At 36.3% G+C, this 18822-nt stretch overlaps 1 protein-coding gene across 1 annotated transcript in view; it reads left to right on the top strand.

The window, feature by feature from the left end:
* The window catches only part of LOC150098599 (transmembrane and coiled-coil domains protein 2-like), a 168563-nt gene that overhangs the window by 60743 nt on the left and 88998 nt on the right, over positions 1-18822 (top strand). Inside the window, exon 4 of the mRNA XM_090405273.1 lies at positions 4726-4936. Within this exon, the coding sequence (XP_090261399.1) occupies positions 4726-4936 (211 nt within the window). The remainder of the gene's footprint in view (positions 1-4725; positions 4937-18822) is intronic.

The raw sequence follows: 18822 nt of genomic DNA, 5'->3' as shown, positions 1-18822 counted from the left end.
AATAAGTTTAATGACTATTACCGAGAGAAAAGATGGCAAGATATATTTAACAAGATACTACTAGTTTACTAGTTTCGTTACAAGAACATCATCAGGTATCATACTCAAAGAAATATATAAAAAATTACAGAGACTTAAAATTGTATTAACAGAACAAGTGAAAAACAGTAGCATGTTTGAAAAAATGCAAGTATGAGTTCCATACAAACGAATACTACGCGCTGTCGCGAGTGCGCCAGTACTGAACAGAAGCAACGTGTGCGTCCGAGAGATTGTAACTCAGGCTGTTGTTGATATGAGAGGAATCGAGAGAAATTTCTCTTGATTCAACAATCTTTCTTTCGAGTTCATCATAGCACACATGGATATTAGTAGTTTGAGTCCAGTTTACAATGTGCTGGCGGCCTTCGTCTGAGTTAGCAGAAAAAAGAACGTGGCTAGAGAGAGCGCTAGCTCTAGTCCTGTTATAGGAGATATCTCTACGGTGTTCATCCAAACGTAGAAGGATGGATTTGGCAGTCTGTCCATAATAAGGCTTTCCGCAATCACACAAAATCTTGTAGACTCCTGGAAACTGAGTAAGAAGATGTTTCTGTTTATGTTTGCAAAGTAATGAACGAAGTTTTGGAAGCGTAGTGTAGCACGTTTTGAAGTTAAATTTCTTGAGAATCTTTGCCAGTTTTGGTGAAAGAGAGCTGATGTAAGGCAAGGAGATGAAGGCTCTTTGGGGAGGGGGATCTTCAGCAGTAGTTGAGTGCCTGGGGGAAAGAAATTTGTCAATCTTCTTTGGAGAGAAGCCATTGTTAATAAACGTTTTTTTAAGAAAACTGAGTTCATTTATAATTTCTGTTTCTTCGGTAAGTAATGATTTGGCTCGGTAGGCTAAAGTGGAAATAATACCACATTTTTGTGGAGGATAATGATGGGAGGAAGCATGAAGGTATCTGTCAGTATGTGTAGGCTTTCTAAAAATTGAGATTTTAATATTCTCAGCACATCTCAAAACTCTTTGCTCTTCTCTCCCGTTGCATAAAGTCAGGATACTTCAAATATGATAACAAGATCTACTTACAAAACGCAGGTCTGGCTATGGGCAGCCCACTCTCTCCGATTCTTGCGGATATATTTCTCAACGAATTTGAAGGAAAAGCTATTAACTCCTTTCACTTTAAACCAAAAGTCTGGTACCGATATATTGATGATATTTTCCTCATCTGGGAAGACGGCGTCAATAACCTCTATTTATTTTTAGACCACCTAAACAAGTGCCACGAAAAAATTTCTTTCACCCTCGAACTGGGTTTTAGAAATTTTTAGAAAGTCTACAGATACCTTCATGCTTCCTCCCATCATTATCCTCCACAAAAATGTGGTATTATTTCCACTTTAGCCCACCGATCCAAATCATTACTTACCGAAGAAACAGAAATTATAAATGAACTCAGTTTTCTTAAAAAAACGTTTATTAACAATTGCTTCTCTCCAAAGAAGATTGACAAATTTCTTTCCCCCAGGCACTCTACTACTGCTGAAGATCCCCCTCCCCCAAGAGCCTTCATCTCCTTGCCTTACATCAGCTCTCTTTCACCAAAACTGGCAAAGATTCTCAAGAAATTTAACTTCAAAACGTGCTACACTACACTTCCAAAACTTCGTTCATTACTTTGCTAACATAAACAGAAACATCTTCCTACTCAGTTTCCAGGAGTCTACAAGATTTTGTGTGATTGCGGAAAGCCTTATTATGGACAGACTGCCAAATCCATCCTTCTACGTTTGGATGAACACCGTAGAGATATCTCCTATAACAGGACTAGAGCTAGCGCTCTCTCTAGCCACGTTCTTTTTTCTGTTAACTCAGACGAAGGCCGCCAGCACATTGTAAACTGGACTCAAACTACTAATATCCATGTGTGCTACGATGAACTCGAAAGAAAGATTGTTGAATCAAGAGAAATTTCTCTAGATTCCTCTCATATCAACAACAGCCTGAGTTACAATCTCTCGGACGCACACGTTGCTTCTGTTCAGTACTGGCGCACTCGCGACAGCGCATAGTATTCGTTTGTATGGAACTCATACTTGCATTTTTTCAAACATGCTACTGTTTTTCACTTGTTCTGTTAATAAAATTTTAAGTCTCTGTAATTTTTTATATATTTCTTTGAGTATGATACCTGATGATGTTCTTGTAACGAAACTAGTAGTATCTTGTTAAATATATCTTGCCATCTTTTCTCTCGGTAATAGTCATTAAACTTATTTTATATATATATATATATATATATATATATATTTACGAGGGTGGTCTGAAAAGTTCTTGGCCTAACAATGAAAAAACGAATTTATAATTTCAAAAGTTATTTTAATTTTCAACATAATCTCCCTTAAGACTAATACATTTATTCCAGCGATACTCCAGTGCCATTATCTCATCCCTGTAGTGGTCCTCAGAAAAGATCTGCAAAATACTCCTGTACAGCTGCAATCACCTCTTGATTCGAAGAAAAACGCTGACCAAGAGTTTTAGTTTTGGGAAGAGATAGAAGTCAGAGGGAGCCAAATCTGGGGAATAGGGTGGATGCTCCAACAATTCATAGTGCTGATCCCTTATTTTCCTATTGCCATAACACCTTTGTAGGTGCATTGTCCTGATGAAAGATGATTTTTTTCTTTTAATTAATAGATAATTAATAAACAAAATGCCTTTAGCTAAATCCAAAAACACCGATGCCATGACCTTTCCTGCTGATGGAACTGACTTTGTCTTCTTTGGCGCTGAACAACTGGCATCTATCCACTGTTTTGACTGCTGTTTGGATTCTGGTGTGTAATGGTGTTATGAACTTCGAATGAATTTCTATTGCCGTTAAACCTTCTTTTACAAAGAATTTTATAACCACACTATACTCAATTTTATCCATTTCAAGGGATACAGACAACTGTATAAAACAAATTACTTGATAGAATGACTTACAATTTCACATGGATGCTTGTGACAGATGTACAAACTTAGAAAGAAGAAAAAAAATCGTGCCGATTGCCATCTATGGTCAAGACTGAGAACTTTTCAGACCACCCTCGTACATGAAAAATGTTATGCATAATTTGTGCGTCTTATACTGTGAAGAATTTTTTTTCCCCAAAAATTTGACATGAAAAATATGATGCATCAGGCAGGACAGCAAATGTCAGGATTTCAGAACACAAAGACTACATCCAGTTTCACCAGTACAGCCACTCTGGGCTTGCAGACCATGCTCTGGATACCTGCCACAGAATACATTGGAAGAAAGCCACGTTAATACACTGCAACAAATTTAAATATGAAAGATTATTCATGGAATCAGCCTCAATTCTAAAAAACTTTTTAAACCTCAACAAATTTGGGTGCATGAGACTGCCCCAAATTTGGGAAGCTTGCATCTCAAGAACTGAAGCCCAACAGCCAAGACAATCCAATATAGCCCGCTAGGGGGCACCTTTAGGACCCTAGGAACAACAATAGTTTTCGCTCTTCTGCTTTGTTTGCTTTTATAGTGCCTGCGTGCACGTGTCAGTTGTATGTTCCCATGAAGATGGCAATGTGGCGTTGCCGAAATATAGGAAGTATTTATTAACGTTTCTTTTAATTAATATTCCAGTATACATTGTAAATTCCTCAAATAATTTAATAGTAACATCCAAAAAGTGCATGATTTCATGAAAGAAAACCCAAAATCGTCCCTGAGATTGATCGAAGATGAATTGGGGATTTCAAATCAACTGTGCACAACATTTTGACCGAGAGTTTAGGCCTTCGTAAATTGAATTTGCAATTTGTTCCCCACAAGTTGACAGACGACCAAAAAATATATCGAATTGAATTACTTGTAGGGAGCTCATTAAAACTGCTCATGACTCAAACTTCCTTGAAACGATCGTTACTAGTGACCAAAAGTGGTGTTTTGAGTATGAGCCCGAAACCAAGCACCATAGTGCTGAGTGGAGACCACAGAAGAGTGGCATCCGAAAAAAAGTCGCTTGGAGAAGTCAAAAGTAAAGACAATGCTGATTTGTTTCTACGATTCCAAGGGCATTATCCACAAAGAATTCATTCCGCTTGGCCAAATGGTCAACGGTGAGTTTTATCTCGAAGTTTTGAAGTGATTGATAGTGAGTATTCGTTGCATACGGCATGAATATCATGATGCAGGCAGCGGGTCACTTTTGCATGATAATGCACCATCTCATCGTTCGAACATTGTGAGACAGTTTTTGAGCAAAAACCAAGTTTACGTGTTGAATCACTCACCTTATTCACCATTTAGCACACTGTGATTTCTTTCTCGTCCTCCGACTTCATTTGCCGATGAAAGGAAAGTGATACGACACCATTGAAAATATTGAAGCGGCAGTAACGACGACCCTCAACAGTATCCCAAAAACCGATATAAAAAACTCATTTAACAAATTAATTGACCGTGCCAAACGTTCTATCGAAGCTGAGGGTGAGTATATTGATTGAAATAAATGATTTGAATAATTATAATTGGCCTGTGTTTTATTTTCTATTAAAAGTTCAGTTTCTTTTGGGACAGAGGGTGTACTTGAAAAAAATTAGTCTGATGGATAATTAGAAGATAGAAGAATCTTCTATCTTCTTAGGTTATGAGATGTCACTCTAGATGCTCATTAATAATTAAGTTCATGCCTAATTTACTTTTCTGCTTTTGTGTCTTTCAGAAAATGTTAATGAATATCTTAAATTGGCTACAAATGCTGATAGGCAGCAGTTACAGAGGATTAAAAATGTTTTTGAGAAAAAAAATCAGAAATCAGCACAGACAATTGCTCAGTTACAAAAGAAATTGGAAAATTATCAAAAGAGAATCCGGGATCTTGAACTACATGGCTTACCACGTGGAATGTTAAGGGATGTTGGCCAAGGACTGAAGTTAGTCTCTCTCTCTTTGTGTGTGCGGATTGTTCTTTTGTGTTTGAAAGTTGTAATTTAAAGTGTTAACTGTTATATAAGCAGAAATTCATTGAAAGAACAGAATAACCTACTTGAAAGTTTATTTTCCACTTGGTTAGAGTATAATAAATTTAGTTTAATCCTTTATCCAAGTGTGAGCAAACAAAGTTTGCGCCTGAAAGTATCTTCAGGACTGGGTTAAGGTGGTACTACACCAGGGCAACTCGTTGCAAAGGTGGAGCAAGATACCAACACTCCTATCCTAGTATCTCCCATAATGCAAAACACATCTCCTTGCGGATATGTCTAATGTTATGCATTAAGGGAAGGGCCACTACCCAGACCGGTTTCGACCTTTATTGAGGTCTCTTCAGTGGGAGCCAGGCCCAAGTCCTGATATCTTGACTTGGGCCTGGCTCCCACTGAAGAGACCTCAATAAAGGTCGAAACCGGTCTGGGTAGTGGCCCTTCCCTTAATGCATAACATTAGACATATCCGCAAGGAGATGTGTTTTGCATTATGGGAGATACTAGGATAGGAGTGTTGGTAGCTTGCTCCACCTTTGCAACGAGTTGCCCTGGTGTAGTACCACCTTAACCCAGTCCTGAAGATACTTTCAGGCGCAAACTTTGTTTGCTCACACTTGGATAAAGGATTAAACTAAATTTAGAATAACCTACTTGTCATTGCTATTTTATTTTTTTCAACTGATATCTCCTTTGAAAATATCAGATGATTTTGAATTCAAATCATCCTATAAACTAACTTTAAAAAATTAATATTTAAGTGTTATTTATAATTCCTATTTTTTTTTTTTTAAATGTTTCTTTTCTTTTCTGAGTGAAGTCTTTGATAACATAACTTGTTCCATAGAATAATAACTGGGATTTATTGTTATTAATATTTTAAAAGCAACATACCTACATGTTTGTCTATGGCACCTTCAGGATTAATAATATTTTAATAGATAACTAGATAAGGAAAATTAAAACAAATGTGAGGAAAATTGACACAGAAATGTAGTATGTGAATCATTATTAATGTAATCCAGATTGATTTCTCATTTAGCTTCTATATCAGAGGTTTGCTGTCTTACATTGCCAGATAGTGATTTTTGGAATAGTTGAAGTGTGAGATATTGCAGGATCTAATTACTGATTTCCATACATCATGTAAAATTAGGCTTTGATTCCTGTTAGGCAATCCACATAAGTGAGTAACTTCAACAGATTATTTAAAATGGTGTCATAAGAAAATTCCTGTCACATATATATAAATATATATAAGGTATGCTTGTAGGCATATTTATCTAAAAATGTCTCTCTGCTGTAGTTGATTTTCATCACCAAGTGCAAGATCACCACCTTGCTAACTGGAGGATCGAAATGTTGAAAATTTTCGTTTTGGACTCTAGGACAGCACTTATTATCCAACCTGTACCCCATGCATTTAGTTTTTATAACTCTTTATAACGATTCCTCCACATAATAATATTATGTGGAGGAAAGGACTAGGCTATCCATAACAGATGTAATACATGGCTAAACCATTTTTCTTGTCTTTTATGAACCACATTACTATGAAATTTAATTCACAGATATTGTAGCCAGAATAGCTAATGATGAAAGATTTTGCAAACACTTGTATGTTTTAGGAGATTTCAAAAGACTTAGTAATTTTTGAACCAATTTATAAGCATCCATGGATAAATTTATGATATAAGAAGTCAAGTTTATTATTATTATTATTATTTTATTTTATTTTATTTTATTTTTTTATCATTGTCATTGTAGCCTCTCAAAATGCATAAAGCTCTCTTCTTCAGTATTGATATTAAAATTGTTTGGCTAGACTAGTGATTTAGCCATGAAGTTAGTTCTCAGTATGAGTAGGTTCCTACATACTTTGAGAAATATACCATTTTTTGTTTGTGTGTGTGTGTTAAAACATCAAGAAACAGCAGTTTATTGTGGCTTCTAATTCAGTGGTAAATTTTATCGTTTCTACAATGTGTGGAAATTGGTAATTACATCTTGCAATATCATGGAATACCTCAATTATTCCAACAGTTACTTGTAGGCAATACAAGACCTCAACAGTTGATATAATATACACAGTATGGGAACAGCTCTCATGCACTGCACTTCTAGATCATTATTGCCTTAGATCTGTTTCATTTTTTTCTTAATTTTTAACAATTACCTGTTAAAATATCACCTCCAAAGATACTGAAGAATATAGATGTTTTGTTTTAACATTGTTATCAACATTAAAGCATAGTTATTAGTTTCCTCTTGAGAATGGGGTCATGGAACCATTAGAATACAACTTTTTTGTTGCTCATTTAGGATGTTATAAAATTGAGCATTAGCATCCATCTTTCGTCAGAACTTATAATCTCTGAAGCGTCTTATTGAGATTTTGCTACATAGTATATGTTATTATTTGATACATATTATTATTATTGTTACTACAAGAGAGCTCTAGGGAGACAGGAACTCATCGAGGGAGTTTTATAGGATTGATGCTGAAGACTTTTTTTCAGTACATGCCAGGAAGGGAAAGAACTAGGGTCACCCATGGAAATTGTGTAAGAGTGTGGTTAGCATGTGTGTTAGGATAAACTTTTTGCTTGGAGGGTGGTGAATGGATGGAATGGTTTGCTAGATGTGGTTGTGAGTGCTTCATCAGTGAGTGAGTTTAAGGAGAGGTATTATGTGAATAATGGATCTTCTACATTGAGTGCAGAGAATAAATCTGGGCAAGTAAAAAGCAATGTATGAAAGAGCAGGAGAGTAAGGAAGGAGAGATTTAAGTGGTGCTGATGAATGAAGTGGCTAGTGTGAGTGTAGAGAATGAGAGAACAAGTGTGCAAAACAAACAGAGAAATGGGGTTACTCAGTGTGGAGAGGGGAACACAGCATGAGAAAGATTGATTCTTCAAGAGGATGTCAATGTGTGTGCACACCAGGGGTGGGGGAACCTTTTTAGTACCAAGGGTGAAAATTGCTAATTTAAAAACTTCCACGGGCGACTGGCAAATTTTAACTCATATATAGTGTGTGTGTAGTGTGCAATATATATCTCAATAAGTAAATGTGCAACATTCTCACCTGATATGGTATCTTTTAATTACAATTGTGTAGACATATAATTATAACAATCAAGCAAAGGCTATATTTATTTTATTTAAAAATTTATTATAATTAAATAAATTTAATTATAATAAATTTAAATTATAAAATTTTATTTACATGTACATACGAGTACATCAGCAAAGGGGCGAATTGAACGGGCGAAATTTTGCCTGCGGGTGAGGGGTTCCCCACCCCTAGTGTACACAAAAAAAAAAGGGGAGGGGAATGACTTGGGATATATGGGAAACAATTGGATTTGAAGAAGGTTCTGGGACAGGTAAGGAAAAAAAGAAATGGCTTGAGGAAGGTATGGAGAAGTCACATCTAATAAGTGGCATCAGTGAAACTTGTTATAGATCCAAGAATGAGCTGTTATGTTTGTATATGAATGCTAGAAATATCAGAAAGAAAGGAGATTAAATGGTTGCATTGATTGAATTTGTCCATCCAAAAATTGTTGGAATAAGTGAAACATGGTTAGATGAGGTGCATTCTAACAGGAATAGAGATGGAAGAGTATGATGTATTTCTTGAAGATAGAAAGGGTAAAAAGGGAGGAGTTCTATTGATGATAGAAAAAGAGTTATGTCCATACAAGGTAGAGATGCAAGAGGGAAATAGTGGCAGAGGTTTTGAGGCAGTATGGTGAGAGATAGAAGTAAATAGAATGAAATACTTAGTCGGATGTTGCTATAGACCTGGTAATGTGGATGGTAGTGACTGTGAGATGTATAATCAAATAAGAAAGGGATGATCATTATAGGTGATTTTAATTATGGCAACATAGATTAGGATGATGAGATAGCAACTGGAAGTAAAAAAAATGAGTTTTTGAGGGAAAACTACCTCAGACAGTATGTAAGGCACACAAGGATTTGAGTGAGAGTCCTAGATTTGATCATCCAGGATGATCAATCATCAGAGGATGTTATTATAAATTGTGTCAAATCACCCTCCACTTAGTGAGTGACTATGAAGTGATTATCTGGGTGGTTGCCAGTAGTTTGAGGACTTCTGTGAGGAAAGGGTATATGTGGAACTACAAGGCTGATGATTGTGAGAAGCTCGGGAAATAGCTTGGATTGAGGAGTTGGGTGGAAAGGAGATCAGTGCTGCTTGGGTGATGTTCAAGAACTGTCTAGTAGAAGCAATATCTAAATGTATTCCAAGGGTCAGAAAATTAAATAAGGTAGGTGTGAAATGGATGAATGAAGAGATCAAGCTTGCAGTACAGAGGAAAAAGACATCATGGAGGCAACATGAGTGGTAATAATCAATTCCATGAGGATTACAAAGAACAGGCAAGGATGGTGACTTGTTTGGTAAGGGTAGAAAAAGTGCAGTATGAGTGGCAGTTAGCTAATGAAGCCAAAAGAAAAATCCTAGGGAGTTCTTTTGATAATGTAGCCAGCAAAAAAACAAGATTATGGGGAATGACATTGACAATTGCTACAGAGGATATAGTTGAGATATTTAATGAGCAGGCTTTCATTCTTGTGAATGTGACATCGTAGAGAGTTTGAGAGCAGTGAATGATGATGATGAGGAGGAGAGACTAACTGTAAGTGAGCACAAGGTATATATGGAATTGAACAAACTTGATGTTAATAAGGATGCAGGGCTTGATGATATATCACCATGTATTTTGAAAGAATGTGCCAGAAAGTTGATATCTTGACATATTTGTTTAATATGAGTCTTATAGCAACCCCTTATCAACTTGTATGTCTCTATCAAATCATCCCTCTTCCTCCTATCCACTAGACTCTGTAAATTACATCTTCTCAACCTTTCTTCATATGCAACATTCCAGAGATCAGAAACTACCTTAGTCAGTTCTTCCATGGACCCTTTCCTACATTTCTTTCATCCATTTGAAAACCAAGTGATCAAATCTGTGCACAGCAGTTCACATACGTAGCCTAATCAAAGCCTTATACGATAGCACCAAAATATCCTTACTTCTACAAGTCAGTGTCCTCTGCATCATTCCCAGAATTCATTGTGTTGTTCTCAGAATTTTGGCAATGTGTCCTCTAAATTTTAGATCCTTATCTATCATCACCCCAAGATCTCTTATTTCCTCAACCTCCAACAATATATCCCCAGTCTTACATTGAGTCAAGTTCCAAAGGAGTCGAGGAAGGCAAGATTGTGAAACTTCATAAGGGAGGTGACAGATCTCAAACATCAAATTATAGGCCTTGTATGTTAGTTGTTGTGGTTAAAGTGTTGAATAGGCTGACGAGAACCAGGATCCAGAATTGAATTGACAACAGTGTATTATCTTTGATGGACAGCATAAATTTACTGAAGAAATGTCACGTTTTAGTGATCTTCAGTAAATTTATGCTGAAGTAAATTTTTGACTATCAACCATAAGTTGATAGTCAAACTATCAACTTATGGTTGATAGTTTGTAGAGCAGATGGGGTTGGATATTAGACTAGTGCATTGGATTGGGGATTGGCTGTCTGATAGGTATCAGCAAGTTGTGTATGGGGAAGCAATATTCCACACTAGTGGTGTGCCTCATGGGTCTGTTTTAGGAATATTGCTGTTTAGTCTGTATGTTAATGATAGTGGAGAAGATATTCAGTTCTTTGCAGATGATGCAAAAGTTGGGAAGAACTATGAGGAGTCGAGCAGATGTTGTGGCCTTACAAGAAGATCGGAATAGATTGAGTGAATGGGCATGGAAGTGGGGGTGCCAGTTCAATGTTACGAAATGTAAAGTTTCAAAATTTGGAAAATAAAGATGGGATGTAGAATTTACATTTTTTGGGGATATATTGTTGGAGGTTGAGGAAATAAGAGATCTTGGGGTGATGATAGATAAGGATCTAAAATTTAGAGGACACATTGCCAAAATTCTGAGGACAACACAATGAATTCTGGGAATGATGCAGAGGACACTGACTTGTAGAAGTAAGGATATTTTGGTGCTATCATATAAGGCTTTGATTAGGCTACGTATGTGAACTGCTGTGCACAGATTTGATCACTTGGTTTTCAAATGGATGAAAGAAATGTAGGAAAGGGGTCCATGGAAGAATTGACTAAGGTAGTTTCTGATCTCTGGAATGTTGCATATGAAGAAAGGTTGAGAAGATGTAATTTACAGAGTCTAGTGGATAGGAGGAAGAGGGATGATTTGATAGAGACATACAAGTTGATAAGGGGTTGCTATAGGATTATCATTGAAAGCTTCTTTCATAAAATGGTGGGAGATCAGGGAGAAAAAGAGGTTTCCTAGAAGCTGTTTAAGGAGGGTAGTGAGCAACGGAATGAGAAGCAGGTTTTTTGCATGGAGATTTGTGAATGATTGGAATGCATTGCCTGAAAGTCTGCAGAGAATTTGAATATGTTTAAGGCAAGGTATGATGAGCTGTGTGTGTATATGACAAAGGGACCTCCTAAATGAGTCTTTGACTCCATGGGAGTCTTAGGATAATAATAGTAATAATAAATTCTTCACAATGTCATTAATATAAAAAATGAATAATAATGGATCATGGACTGATCCTGGCTTCCATTGCTGGTCACCATAAATTATTATTATTATTATTATTTGACTCCTCCAGGGAGTCCAAAGACTCATCGAGGGAGAGTGTGCCAACGGCATCGAATGGTTGGTTCCCTTCCAACTACTAACCATGCTCAAACTTACTTAACTGAGCCATTAGTAGCAGAGGCTCTACCAATCGACCAACTTTTGCAAATCTTGCAGACTTGCATCACCCATATAATGAGCAAAAGTTATGGTTCAAACATTTGCAGAAACAAATAGTTTGAATTTTGGCTGGCAAGTAGATCCATACAGCACTAGATCTAATACAGCTTGACTCCCATTAGGATATTAACACCCATACAAAACAATACTGATGCCCATTATTTGGAAGATTGGAGTCTGATTCCCATTAGAAAATGAGAATGAAAAGGACTTTTCATTTAAAGGTGAGTTAGCTGATTTCTCACACAGAGATATCTGTCTTTTTGCTTCTTATTTGTTGTATATGATCAGTGCATTTTTGTAAAACAATAGGTACTTGTGCTCATTCTTTTTTAACAGAAAAAAATTGAAAGCTTTGAAGAGAAAACTGAAAAATTCTTTATTGATTATTTTTTTACTTCATAGTACAAGAATGTTTTTGGAATACAAAGAGTAAATTGAGAATATAACACACAGTTTATTAAGCAGAAATTTATTTACAAGTATAGGAAATATATTAACAATAGATATAGTGAAAAAGTGTAAATTTCATTAAATAACTAAGCTAAGTTTGCATAGTAGCTAAGCACAAAATCAACAGCAGAACTGTTGAAGATGTGCCAGATGTTACTGAATACAGTCATCCCTCGACTTACATCCATTCGAAGATACGTCCATGATTCCATAAGGGAATAAATAACATTTTCGACTATACTTTTGAACAAGACACAAGTGAGCGTAAGGTAAAAAGGTTTACAATGCATCATGTGCAGTGGCAACAGCGTATTCAGCAGCAACCTCCCTCAGCATTTGGCACATCTTCAACAGTTCTGCTGTTGATTTTGTGTTTGAGAAATAAGGTTATTTGTGTATTTATTGTTAAATATTTCACGATATTTTGTACAAAATGGCCCCTACATGTCCAACCAAAAACTTAGTGAAGAATCACAGAAAAAGAGCTGAGCAATTGATCTTGAAACTAAGTTACCAGTTATAAAGCAGCATGAAGCTGGTAAGCCCATCAATGTGATCGCACATAACTTCTAATGGTCTCATTCTACAGTGATGACCATTTTGAAAAATAAGGATAAAATCATAAAGGCTGTGAAAGGATCTGTTCCATTAAATTGACAATAGTGACGAAGCAACGACAAGGTCCTATCGGTGATATGGAAAAGCTACTTGCATCATGTACAGAGGACCTGAACCAAAAGCACATACCTGCACTGTGGCCATAACCGCTAAGGCACTAAGTCTCTTCAACATGTTGAAGAAGAAAGCAGGGCCCGATTACAACTATGAATTCAACCTTTCTTCCAGTTGGTTCATGAGATTCAAGCAGCATTTTGTGCTGCATAATGTGTAAAATTCACATCATCTCAATTCTGTTTTATATCATAGTTTCTTGTATGTTTACCTTATTGCATGTATTTGAAAATGCTGATCATTACAACTGTCTGTTTTGTTGATTGTCACTGATTTTGTCTTAATGGAATAATGTCTCAATAAGCAGATTAAGATACTCGTGCATCATTTTATATTCAGTGAATGCTCAGCTGTACTGCAATATAATCATTTAATTGCTTATTTCATGTAGGGTCCAGGTTACCATAGTTGGTATTTGTACCCTGAAGGTGAGATATTAGTCAGAACTTGCTACTTCCTAGCAAGGGGTTGGCTAGGAAGTAATAACTAAGTATGAACAACAGAACCATCCAGATACTGCTTCTGTCCTCTTAAGGTCCTTGGATGATGGTAGAAAAGCTCGCTGGCATGAAGAAATGAACAACCTCAACTGTACCAGATAAAGTTGCAAGGCTTTGTCACTGCCCTGTCAACTGGGAGGCACCATCACTTTAAACAGGACTAAAGTTAAAGTAAACCATAACAGTATTGCAGAAATCTTAGCATAAAAAGCTAAACATAAATTCCCTCAGACACCAACAGAAAGATCCATCGTCTTTATAAAAAAGTTTCATGAGATTCCAGTAACTATGGATGAAATTGATGCAGCACTCAAACTAACTAAAACAGGTAAAGCTCCTGGCATTGATGGCATTCTTCCAGACTTTCTTACTCACCTTGGCCCAAGACCAAAATCCTGGCTGTCTAATTTCCTCCTCAATAATAAATGATGAACAGTTCCCAAAACTTTGACATGAATCAAAGATAATTGCCCTGCCAAAACCTAATAAGTCAACTGATGATCCTAATAACTACCACCCTGCAGTGTGCATTACTCCGCACTCATTACAAACTTTTTGAGGATTATCCTCTCTAGAATTTCTCCAAAAATGGAAGCCATCTTACCCTGTTCAGCAGTGAACAGGCTGGATTTAAGCCTGGCAGGAGCTGCTGAGTCCTAGCTCTAAGAACCCATATAGAATCTGGATATCAAAAGGGTTTAAAAGTGGATACTGCCTTCATAGACCTAACATCAGGTTATTACACAGTATGGAGAAAGGTTTATTGTATAAACCAGCTAAAATAATCAACTGCCAAAAAACAAAAGTACTAGACCAACTGGTCTCCAATAGTAAAATAAAAATTCACCTGAATTCACAAAACAGCAGAACATTTACCTTACAGGATGGATTGCCACAAGGACCTGGGGACTATTTCCTAATCCCAGCAAAACTGATGTTTTGCTTTCCTAAATAACCATGAGGCTCATAGAAAACTAAAAATAAACTTCTGCAACAGGACTGTAATCCATGAAAGTAACCCTTGTTACTTTGGTGTCATGCTTCAGTTCTACTTCGATTCAATCTACCTCAACACCTATGGAGTCAGCTAAACAGATTCAGGACTGGACCACTATGCCCACTTATTAAACATCTGTGGGGAATTTCACAGTTACCCTTTTGCTTGTGTGATGCCTGCCCCATACACTTCTTTCCTGGAAACCTAAGTAATTTGCATTTACTTCCAGACAGTGCCATCGACTGGTTAACTGAACTGTCAGTCTGTATATAGTTTTGCTCAATAATTTCTTGTATTTCCCCCATATGCTAAATAAATAAATAAACCAATTAATGTGACATGGTAACCTAAAATAGATATGCAGCGGAGAGTCGCTAATACTTACTTATCCTCTTCATGCCTCATGGCACATATGGCCGAGATCTTATCCTTCCAGATACCTCTGTCCTGAGTCACCAGTTTGGCTTCTCTCCAGCTCTTCCAGCCAGCCAATCTTCTTTCCTTTTCTGTCATTCTCTGCCAAATCAATTTAGGCCTTCTCTCTTTTCCGTTTTCCTTCTGAGCTCCATGTCAAAGCCACTTTAGGAATCTCTCTGCTGTCCATTCTCAGTATGCATCCAATCCATTTCTATCTCTGTCTCCATCTTGTCCTGAGTCACCAGTTCGGCTTCTCTCTAGCTCTTCCAGCCAGCCAATCTTCTTTCCTTTTCTGTCATTCTCTGCCAAATCAATTTAGGCTTTTCCGTTTTCCTTCTGAGCTCCATGTCAAAGCCATTTTTGGAATCTTTTTTAAATAACGAAACCTGTGGTGCGTTCATAATGAGAGGAAACACACGTATAAACCACAATGAAAATTATTTAATTGTAAATATTTCTTCCTAAGTATCTTAGGACATCATCAGTACAGTATTTAAACAAAAATTAGGAATAACATACAGTTAGGGCTCATGATTACAATAGAATCTCATGAAAACATGTATAACATGCTAAAGTAGTACAAAAAAAAAAAAAAAACGTTAATTATTTAACACAGTTTTGTATGATAATTTCCCATACTTTAGGAATAGTAAGAACGTCGTTGCGGTTTAGGTTTGGTCTGTGTAGTAGGGCTTCAGAACTTTCTTTGTATAAACGTTCATGTTTAAATAAAGATCTATGTAAAAGTTTAGCCTTTTCCCAATGGATCCTATGGTTTGGATTTTCAATTCCGTGTTGAGAGAGGCCAGATTTCTGCAGTTTAAGAAGACGAATGTGGTCTTGATGTTCCGAGATGCGTTTCTGAACAGACCTACCTGTCTGTCCAAAGTAAGATAATTTGCATGAGCATGGAATCTCATAAACACCAGGTAACATCAAGGGTGAGAATTTGTCCTTAGGAGAAGGTAATAAGTTGTAAATTTGGTTGATAGGTTTGTAAGTAGTGGCAAAATTGTATTTCTTCATAATTTTAGAAAGACGTTCTGAGATGCCTTTAACGTAAGGTATGGGAATCCTATGCACTTCTTCCTGTCTGGTTTGATGTATGCAGAAGTGACTGATGATTTTTTGAGTTGTTTTGGGATTATATCCATTTAGGATGGCTTTATTTTTGATAACTTCTAATTCCTGGTTTAAAGATTCTTCGGAGGAGCAGAATTTGTGTGCTCTGGAAACTAGTGATTTAATAATGCCAGATTTCTGAGATGGATGATGAGCAGAAGAATTGTGAATGTAGCGACCTGAGAATGTAGGCTTGCGAAAGACGGAAGTGGCGATGGAACCGTCTTCTTTTCTTTTGATGTGTAAATCCAAAAAAGAGATACCCTGTGGAGATTCTTTTTCTAAAGTAAAGTTGATGCGATGATGAAGAAGGTTAATTTTATCTAGAAACAGTTGTAATTCAGGTTCGAGATGATTCCATACTGCAAATACGTCATCGACATATCTTAGCCAAATTTTTGGTTTGGGTTCAAAAGTGAATATTTTTTCCTCAAGGTGTTCTAGAAACAAATTTGCTAGGTTTGGTGATAAAGGAGATCCCATTGCTGTTCCTTCCTCTTGCTTGTAAATTTGACCTTTCCAGGTGAAGTAACCTGATGCAATAACAAACTTGAACAATTCAACTATATCAGACGGAAATTTTTGAGTAAGTAATTCTATTGTTTCTTTATGGGGAATGTTAGTGAATAGGGAGACAATGTCGAAGCTGATTAACAAGTCCGTTTTTGATAGTTGAATGTCTTTAATTTTTGTGTGAAACTCGGTAGAATTTTTGATTGAAGAGACTGAGTGGCCTATGTGAGGGCGGAGAAGGTTAGATAAGAATCTTGATAACTTGTACGTTGGACAGCCGATACAGTCTACGACAGGTCTAAGTGGAACATTAGTTTTGTGTAGCTTAGGTAAGCCATAAATTCTAGGAGGTCTTGCATGGTATGTCTTAAGTTTTTTGATTGTTTCTTCATCTAAGGAGGAAGTTTCATTAAGTAGCTTATTTAATTTTCTGAGTTGACGATTCGTAGGATCAAAATCCAATTTGGAGTAAGTATTACGATCTCGAAGAAGTAAATTAATTTTTCGGTCATATGAATTGGTATCAAGAACCACAGTGGTATTTCCTTTATCAGCTTTAGTAATGATTAAATTTTTGTTACGTTTTAAGGAAATGATAGCTTTCAATTCCGACGGTGGGATATTTAATTCTGAAGGTTTGGCATTGTAGATCACTTTAGCTACTTCGAAACGAAGTTTGTTGGCTTCAATACTGGAGAGATGCTTGATGATTCTTTCTATATTATGTATAAAGTCTAAATATGGGAAACACTTTGGTGAAATCGCAAATTTATGGCCTCTTGCTAGAACATTTAATTCATCTTTTGTTAGTTGACGGTTAGATAAATTGACTACCCTTTTTTTTTTTTTTTTTTATTTACACATCAAAAGAAAAGAAGACGGTTCCATCGCCACTTCTGTCTTTCGTAAGCCTACATTCTCAGGTCGCTACATTCACAATTCTTCTGCTCATCATCCATCTCAGAAATCTGGCATTATTAAATCACTAGTTTCCAGAGCACACAAATTCTGCTCCTCCGAAGAATCTTTAAACCAGGAATTAGAAGTTATCAAAAATAAAGCCATCCTAAATGGATATAATCCCAAAACAACTCAAAAAATCATCAGTCACTTCTGCATACATCAAACCAGACAGGAAGAAGTGCATAGGATTCCCATACCTTACGTTAAAGGCATCTCAGAACGTCTTTCTAAAATTATGAAGAAATACAATTTTGCCACTACTTACAAACCTATCAACCAAATTTACAACTTATTACCTTCTCCTAAGGACAAATTCTCACCCTTGATGTTACCTGGTGTTTATGAGATTCCATGCTCATGCAAATTATCTTACTTTGGACAGACAGGTAGGTCTGTTCAGAAACGCATCTCGGAACATCAAGACCACATTCGTCTTCTTAAACCGCAGAAATCTGGCCTCTCTCAACACGGAATTGAAAATCCAAACCATAGGATCCATTGGGAAAAGGCTAAACTTTTACATAGATCTTTATTTAAACATGAACGTTTATACAAAGAAAGTTCTGAAGCCCTACTACACAGACCAAACCTAAACCGCAACAACATTCTTACTATTCCTAAAGTATGGGAAATTATCATACAAAACTGTGTTAAATAATTAACGTTTTTTTTTTTTTTATTTGTCGTTGTTGTTGTTGTACTACTTTAGCACGTTATGCACGTTTTCATGAGATTCTATTGTAATCATGCGCCCTAACTGTATGTTATTCCTAATTTTTGTTTAAATACTGTACTGATGATGTCCTAAGATACTTAGGATGAAATATTTACAATTAAATAATTTTCACTGTGGTTTATACGTGTGTTTCCTCTCATTATTTTAGGAATCTATCTGCTGTCCATTCTCAGTATGCATCCAATCCATTTCTATCTCTCTCTCTCTCCATTTTTTTTTAAATTTCAACTGTGATACTTTTTTGCACAGTCAGCTTATACACATCATTTGTTATACGTTGGGGCCAAAATATTTTAAATATTTTAATATTGCTATTGAAGCTTTATTTTGGTTTTATTATAGTATTTTGAAGATTTCCATATATTATTTAATTTTCTGAAAGCAGTATTATCTTTTGTCAGTCTTTGCATTATATCCCTCAGTTCTGCCTTCAGTATCTACATTTGTTCCCAAGTATGTAAAATTCATAACTTCTTCTATAGCATTCTAATTGATTTTGATCTCTCTGTGACATTTGCTGTTTAATTTAAGCACTTTTATTTTAGTCATATATACGAGGTG

Source organism: Typopeltis vanoorti, chromosome 15, assembly GCF_054136105.1.
Source record: "Typopeltis vanoorti isolate ZY-2024b chromosome 15, IOZ_Tvanoo_1.0, whole genome shotgun sequence".
Lineage (NCBI taxonomy): Eukaryota > Metazoa > Arthropoda > Arachnida > Uropygi > Thelyphonidae > Typopeltis > Typopeltis vanoorti.
This window is presented reverse-complemented; position numbering and strand designations above follow the sequence as displayed.